The sequence below is a fragment of the Crocodylus porosus genome, unplaced genomic scaffold, assembly GCF_001723895.1.
Source record: "Crocodylus porosus isolate Cpor-Errol unplaced genomic scaffold, CroPor_comp1, whole genome shotgun sequence".
Taxonomy (NCBI): domain Eukaryota; kingdom Metazoa; phylum Chordata; order Crocodylia; family Crocodylidae; genus Crocodylus; species Crocodylus porosus.
Genome location: NW_017728951.1, coordinates 35,162,593 through 35,171,067, shown reverse-complemented (window position 1 = coordinate 35,171,067; position 8,475 = coordinate 35,162,593). Strand labels below are relative to the sequence as shown.

The following is an 8,475-nucleotide window of genomic DNA, read 5'->3' as shown; positions in this document are numbered from 1 at the left end:
GGGGCTGCGGGTTGGAAGTGAGGGGCACCAGCATGGTCTGGGTACTGTGGATCGGGAGTGAGAGGCAGGCACTGGCATACCACTGCTCCCCCACAATCCTATTACCTCCCTCCGACAAGTGTCCCCCTTTTTTAACCTGGAAATATGGTAACCCTACCTCAGCATATATGCTAAGTAACCTAAAGGTGAATCTCGCTGAGATTCCACTAGTAAAATATCTCTGGAGAAGGCCTCCAGACACAGGGCAGACAGTGTTATTATTTGCCACGCACGCTAGTGGCGTGTCTTGAAGTACGGGTCATGGATAGGTGAGCCTTACTCCCCTGGGTCTGTAACCACCTGGATGCCAGCTCACTATGTCATTAAGGAGCTTGTTTGTACAGCGCACAGAAAACATCTCTGCTTTCAGCATATAAGAATCCACGCTTTATCTGGATGGCATTCCACAAAGTACAGTCCACTTCCACTGATGTTCCCAGATCCCATTCAGTTACAGACACAGAGGAAGTACTATCTTGAAGTTTTAACATTTTCATCCATTTCAGGCACCACATGGAAACATCAAAACTGCCCATGCTTTCCCAGCTAAAAATTGGCTATACAGATGTGTTGAAATATGAAGTACAGCTGTCATCTTCCAGTTCCATGTAGGAATCAGATGATCCCCAGGACTGAATCCTAATTTCAGCTAGTGTCCTGGAGATATGCTGACCTATGAGATGAATATTTTTCAAGTTTCCAATTCTTGGATGTGCATCAGAGAAGCAAGAGTTAGCTAGTTTAAAGCAAGCTCAGCCAATATCTGCTGCAGTGTAGACAGACATGTCCACAGACAGTTCCTAAGGAGAGAGCCATTTGCTTACAGAGAGCTTTATCGTGTTTTTTTCATTATGGATCTCTTTACAGGACACTGGAGTGTATAAAAGTGGTTGGCACTGATAATGATCAGCAGTAATTTGCCTGATATTTCAAGTTTTCAATATTATCAGCCTTCAGAAGAGCAATCAGCTTCTCACCTCAGCAACGGTAGGCTCAGATGATTCCTGTGACAGCAGAGATAGTACAGAAGAACACCCCATGTAACAGTGTGGGGCTTGCTGCTCCTCATGCCAGAGATGATGTGGGGGATACTCCATGGACTAGGAGAAATGTTATGTCCCCTGAACAAGCACTGAGTGAGGAGAATTGTTCTGCTTGCTATGGGCGACTAAGCCCCCTTTGATGTCATCTGCATTGGGCAGTATGGTGAATGGCATGGAGTTTCTGATAATAAATGTTTTTTTACATGCAGTGTCTGTGTGGGTCCAGAAGGTAGCACCCTCGCAGGAATGAGAGCACCTACCTTCCATCATGGTCACTGGATCTTCCATTTTGGGTCGCAGTATATTTGGTCCAAAGACTGTGGCAAGGTTCTGGACGCTCATTTTGTTTATGCTGGAGTGAGACTGAACTTCATCGAGGAACCTTGAAAAGTTCCCCCAGAAAACAGAGAGAAAGAGAAGAGAAGTGTCAGATTAAACCGGATGCCTCTGCCTTTCCATGTGCTCCCTCTATCATCTTGTGCCTCTGCTAGGTCTCACAGGCAGGAACCATCTCACTGTTTACTGTTCACATGGTACCTAGCCCCACTAACTCCTGGTTCATAACAGGAGCTCACAGGTGTCACTATAATTCAAATGACACATATACCCTATTCCTTCAAAGGATGTGAAGATGGACAGAAAGGTCCAATGGCCACCAGTGCCAAAGCCACCAGACCCTTCAACCCATAGGAGAACTGAGATTCTCTCCTCTTTAGACTAAATCTTAACTCAGTTTTGGCTATTTCCTGCCATTTCCCACATAGGAACATGGCAGAAAACTAAGCAGTCAACCAAGAGAGCTTGGTTTGTTTAGCTTAGCAAAATGAAGGCTGAGGGAATATGACAGTTCTACAGAAATATCTCAAAGGGGTAAGCATCAAGGAGAGAGGAGAGCTATTTAAGTTACAGGACAATGCTAGCACACGAATATATGGAGATAAACTGGACGTGGTAAATTCCACCTGAAATTAGAAAAAAGGGTCATAATGATCACAGCAGTGAGGGCATAAAGCAGCCTCCAAATGTGAGGGCAAAAACCCTAGGAAACGTAGCTAGCTTTAAGATGGGGTTTGACTGAACTCTCAGAAGGATTCTGCAATGCAATGCCTGGGATAGTAGGGGACTGGACTCCCTGACCCAAAAGGTCCCTTGCAGGCCTCTCTGCATTCCCAGGATAACAGTCGTTCCCACAGCACTTTATTTGTAAATCCCTGCTCCCTTTTGTAGAACACTGTGAGATCTGAGGTGAAATGACAAAAAGAAACTAGGCCGGGGTGGACAATTATTTTGGCTGGAGGGCCACTTAACAAGTTTTGGTGAACTGTCGAGAGCCACACATATAAAATCTTTTAGAAGATGTCATTTTAATAAATTATAGATAAAAAAACCCAAATCATATACTAAAATCAAACCTCTACCGTACTATATTTTATTTAAAAAATAATTTTTGCCCAATTTATTTAGAGGCGATTGCATAATAGCACAATGTAAGATCTTACTTTTGTATATTGTTTGTGGGTGGGGAGGATCATAGGGGGTCTGTGGGAGATGTTGTGGGGGCATAAAGTATGTGTGTGGGGGGTTTGTGAGGGGGTGCCCATACACTAGGCCCTGGGAGCCAGCCGGGGGTGGAAGGAGGAAGTGGGGACCAGGGAGCACTACACAATGCGGTGTAGGTTCAGTCTGTGCCCCCCCCCCCCCTTTTGGTCCATGGCTACACCCACAGCACTCTGCATGGGGCTAAGCTCTGGCTGCTCTCAGAGGGGGCAGCCCACACTCTGCTTCCAGCACATACAACTTCCCGGCAGCGCTGTTCCCAGTGCAGCTGCAGCTGTGGGGTACAGCTCAACTCCTCCTGCCTCCAGCGGCTCTTCCCTCTCCTGCCCTGTTGTGCTGCTCCAGGCAGCAGGTGGTACAGTAAAGCAACGGCAGCCATGGGGGTGTGTGCTGGGCGCCACATGCCCAGCCAGGTGGTTGGGTGAAGCTGCAGCCAGGCAGCTCCTGCCCTAGTGTGTGGGGCTCCAGGTCCTGCTCTAGCTTCCACTGAGCTGGAGCTGGAGCCCTGCACACTGGGGCAGGAGCTGCCTGGCTGCAGCTTCCTTGCTGCCTGACTGGGCATGTGGTGTCTAGCACACCTCTCCATGGCCACTGTTGCCTCCCCATGTTCCCTGCTGTCCAGAGTGGCACAGCAGGGGCAGGGGAAGGAAGAGGAGGAAGAGCCACTGAAGGATGGGGGTGAGGTGAGCTGAGCAGTTCCTAGGCACCTGCAACTATGCTGGGAACAGGCCTGCTGGGAAGCTGTGAATGCTGACCAGGGCCAGGACCAGGACCAGAGCCAGGGCTGGGGCCACGCAGAAGCCTGGTGCCAGCTGCTCCGGGCAGGAGCGGGTAGGGCTCTGCCCCATGCGGGGTGCTGCTGCAGGAGCAGCCACAGGCCTGATCCAATCAATTAGTATGCACCTGCCCATGGGCTGGATCCAATCCGTTGGTGAGCCATATTTTGCCCACCCCTGAACTAGGCCCTTGCTGTGCTACAGCACTAGGGACACAGGAGCGAGTGGATATTTCTGCCAGCAGTGTAACTTTTTTGTACAGTCCTCTGTATTTGATAGGTGGCTAGGGCCGTGGGCTGAGGCTTTTCTCAGGTCTGACCCACACCTGCTGTGTAATACTGGTCAAGTTTCTTACGCTCTTTCTTGGCTCAGAGCCCCCTCTGTAAAATTTGGACAATAACGTTTTCCTCCTTCATGGGAGCACTGTAATGAATAATTCACCTTCGGGAGGTTTTCAGCTACTCCAGTAATGAGGGCTGTAGCAAAACTTACTGAGGTCTGTAGTTCCTGTGGCAACATATAAAAAACCCTCTCTCCTCTAAATTTAGGCTTTTCCCTGCTCCCACTGAAAGAGACAAGCATTGGTGATGCTAGCACTGCAGCTCACTGCCTTGATCCATGTTGGTTAGTCCTATGTGGAGCCCGAGGGGGAGTCCAACTCAGACACGGAAGCAAGATATAACTCAAAGCTCTTGCTGTTTCCTGTGGACATTGTAGCCTCAGTCCTTGCACCCACATCACATAGTCCCCACCCTCAACATCTTCCTTGTGCAAACTGTTAGTCAGCAAAGAAACCAAGAAAAGAATAAGCCAAGGGGAATGAATGGCAATCACCCAGTCACTAGGTCAGGGTGGAGGCTGTCAAACTGCTTACTCTGCTGAAGTCCTCCAACCCTTCCTCTGACCTGTTTAAACTGTAAACATTTTGGGACAAGGACCAGCTACTACTCCCTGTTCATATACCACTGTGGGGCCTTGAACCTGGCTGGCCCTTAAGCACTGCTTTAAGAAACAGCATCATCACTATTAATAATAAAAGTTATGCCTGTTGGTAGGGCAGTGGGTTAGAGCAGATTACCCTCCTGCCCTGGAAATACAAACTCAGAGCTTCCCTCACCAGAGCAACAAAATACTGCACCACTCGAACTGTTACAGCAGTTAAGTGTAAACAATTTCAGCATATTGGCTCAGTAAATAATTTGCATGTGATACCACACAGACAGCCATATAAAACTTGGTGTCTCTGATTTTGCTGATGGCTTACCAGTGCCACTTACTTGCATATGTACTTGAGGAGGTTGTAGTTGGCTGGGGGCAGATTCTTTACTTGCTTGACCAGCTCCTGGGTACCCTAGAGGTCAAGACAAACAGTGAGAGCAGTTATTTACAGAAGGATACAATGTGAATGGGACACTGCATAGGGAGGAAAATCCCTTTTCCTCTGATGCAAACCTAAGTGCACAAACCACAGCACTAGGCTCTATGGAAAGCCTGAATAGGTACAAACCATGACCCACAGCTTCCAGCATAAGTGATGCTGTCAGTGTGGTGTACTTCTCAACTGATTGGGAAGGGAAGGCATGTCAACCTTGAAGCATCGATCCCCACCTTGCCTCTGTCCTGTCCTGACATCCCAAAAATGAAGACTCTGGGTTTCTGCAACTTCAAGCTGGCTTCCACAGGGCAACAGCAGTTTTTCTGCCTTCAAAGAGTTGGGCCAGGACTTGATTATATATTTGCAAACCTACTCCAGTCTAGCATGTGTCTTTGCAAAAGTGGAAGTATCAAACCCTTGCTCTCTGCATCTCTGGCGCTCAGTGGGGCCATTGGCCTGCTGGGGAATTCAAACAAATCACACTACCAACCCATACTTCAGTTTCCCCAGATGCCACCTGGCAACAGAACCACTTTTGTCTTACAGAAGACTTGGGAGGCCTATTTCAATGCTGCTGATACCAAGACTTTGTCCTGATCATGCAAAGGTCTCAAGATGCCATGCAGGCATTATTAAATTTAGCTCTATGATCAAGGTATGGGGTAGGGAAGTACCACTGTCAAGCAGAGAAGCAGAGGTAGAGAGAGGTGAAAAGACTCATCCCGGGTGACACCAAGACACAACAACTAGGAATGAATCCCAGGTGTTCTAACACTAAGTGCTATTCACTTCTGCTCTGGGGAAGTAACTGTAAAAATGGTATGTGGGGTTTCTTGTTTAGTGCTTTATTGCAAATGTGGCCATTTCACAAAGAAAAATGAAAACATGGGGAAAATGAGATAAGTTTTACAGCACCTCAGTGCTGCTGTAAACTACCTGTACACTACCTTGAGACCCTCACAGGACAGCGAGCACTGTGCCCATGACTCAGGGCGGCACTCCTTGTGAGAAATACTCCTCTTGTACTGCATGCTTTGGTCCTGCTGAGCAGGTGGCAGGAGTCCCCTCCCCTCCCCACAAAGCAGCCTGGACATGCTAGTCCCCAACCTGATAAAATCACACTCATGAGATTTTCTGGAAAAAATACTGCTGGGGAAATAAAAAAAGGGAAAAAACAAACCCAGTTGAGTTTTATGAAGTGCAATGGAAACAACATGCTTTGCAATTCCCTGTGTAAGCAGGTTTGTTCCCAGGAATAAAAAGGACGTATTGTCCAAAATGAAAAGGTTGCAAAATCCTGTAAGTGTGACACCACTCCATAGTAACGGTAGCCAGTCCTCCAGGGCTGATTTGACTGTCATTCAAGTCAATGGTAATCCTTAGACTCCAATGACTGTTGGGCAGGCCCTTAACCAGTTACCTCTACCACTCTTCTGAATCTTCCCCGAGACCCTGATACAATTTTACCAGCTTATTTGCCTTTTCAGCGCCCAGTCTGTTTGGGAGCATCAAGCAGAGCAGTCGCAGTGCTGAAAGCACATACTGTTGATGCTGAGCTGGTCCGACAGGCATGCATGTCTTATGAAAACCAACACATTCCACACCGACTGCACTGTCTCCCATGGTCTCACTTCTGCTATTCCCCATCGTTTTGATGCAGCGAGTTGGGATGACCTCTGTGCAAGTCCAGATCTAGGGCAAAAGTCTAAATCTTACTACTGGAGGAGAGGTAGGCTACTGAGGAGCTACTGGCTCTTTGGAGATATTTTGAGTCTCAGTGCTGTGTCCATGGCATAAATGACTACATCTCTCAGTCTTTTTGTAATTTTTTGTTCTCTTCACTGGAGAATCCAGCAGCACCTGGACGGCAGGGAAAAGGGCCTGAGGCCACTGGCTGTGCCCCTGTGCTGACACACTCCAAGGTGATCCTGGAGGAATGAAGTTATGGGTGAATAGCTTCAAAACAGCCTGGTGGTTCACATATGAGACAAACATGTGTGGATATTTATCTGAAACTGCTCAGACCTCAGAGGCCACTGAGCTGGGAATTTCAAGACACTCACCTGAAGATCCCTAAGAGGGTAGGTGGTCTAGACAGGACAGAAAGACCCAGAGAGCTGCCTCTCTTGTAATATTCCCATATTTCTAGCTCTGTTCCCAGCCCTCCATTAAGCACAGAGTTGTGGGAAATCCAGGAGAAAAAAACAAACAACAAAAAACAAAGAACCCATCAACTGTGAAAAAAGAAAACTTAAAAGACATTCAAAAGTGACTAAAAACCTGTCCAGAGATACCTTCCTGGGATCAAACTTAGTGGTCATCCCCAAATCAGGCCTTTGTAATGGTGTCAAAACCCAAGGCATCAAAATCACCTGTCACTCTGGAAAATCTTAACCACAGATTTTTGAACCTTTGACAAGGTTCACCTGCGGTGCAGCTGCAGCTTGGCAGAAGCATTCAGGTCAGTTTTAAGTTATCATTAGTTTACGCAAAATAGCACGGTATTTTTTTATTTTCAAAAGTGAATGAGTTGGAAAATAATTCAGCTAACAGGCCAAATTTGTCTAATTTTTATTCTACAGAGTTCAACGGCACAGCTAAGGGCAGCATTTAAGTATAAGTATTGACAACAGTGTTAAATGCCACAGACCCATTGGGTTGAGTAGAGAAGTTTTGCGCATCCTCTTCCTAAATGCAGGCAGAGGGGCAGTTTAATGCATAGGGAATGGATGGACAAATTGGGAGACCTTACACATAAAATAAACAATTATCTACAACCCAGTTATCAAGAGAAAGTCACTAGGAAATCATGAACTTGGAGGAAGGAAAACAGCACTTAGAAATGTATCAAGGTAAAAATACATGCCAGCTAGACTTCTGTCCTTACTGCTGCCACCATTGTAGGAGTAGTTTTCAGTCTGTTGCAGGCTGGTGTCCACTGATAACATGAGCAACAGCCACAGGAAGGCTGGTCGCAGCAAGGCTGTCCCAGAGAACTGTGAGGGCACTTTCCTAAATACTCAAAGTTAATCAAGTAGAAAGGACTACAGTATTATCAACTTGCCTTCAGCTTTTAAGGGACATATATCCCTCTTTCACCCATCCCTGTGGTATTTTGCATTGACACTCAGTCCCGTGCAGCATCACTAATGTAAAATGCAGTGTTTCAGACCAGTACTGCAGGAGACTCCTTTACAAGGAGGTTTTTTGGTGCATAGAAATTTTCAAGGTGTTGACCAAACTGGTGTTAGCAAAGTCTCCATGTTGGGCTGAAGACCCAGGGTTCAGCAGGGCAATACAGGCCTCCTCCTTTATCCCCTCACACTCGACCTTCTCTTTAAAGAAGTGATTCTCAATCAGGGTGATGTGGCACTGTTGGGTGCCTTGAGATAATTTCAAGGATGCCATGGGGTGCCATACAATGTTAGCACTGTTAGGTGTGCAAACATGATTCACAAAATAAACCCAGAGATTTCAAATAGGAATTTATAGGGTCAAAAACATTCTGACCTCCTCATAGTTTCATAGTTAATAGGGTCAGAAGGGACCTGAGGAGATTAAGTCTGACCCGCTGCCATGGCAGGAAAGAGTACTGGGGTCAAGGTGATTGTCTAGCCTTGTCTTAAAGACCCCCAGGGTAGGAGCCAGCACCACTTCGCTTGGAAGTTGGTTCCAGATCCTAGCC

General features: G+C 46.9%; 1 protein-coding gene across 7 annotated transcripts in view; it reads right to left on the bottom strand.

Annotated features, from left to right (window-relative positions):
* The window catches only part of ARHGAP22 (Rho GTPase activating protein 22), a 333,567-nt gene that overhangs the window by 16,796 nt on the left and 308,296 nt on the right, over positions 1–8,475 (bottom strand). For all 7 annotated transcript variants that reach the window (XM_019555600.1, XM_019555601.1, XM_019555604.1 and 4 more), the window contains 2 exons: positions 4,693–4,766; positions 1,343–1,464 (listed from right to left, as the gene is read on the bottom strand). In XM_019555600.1, coding sequence (XP_019411145.1) covers positions 1,343–1,464; positions 4,693–4,766 — 196 coding nt within the window. The remainder of the gene's footprint in view (positions 1–1,342; positions 1,465–4,692; positions 4,767–8,475) is intronic.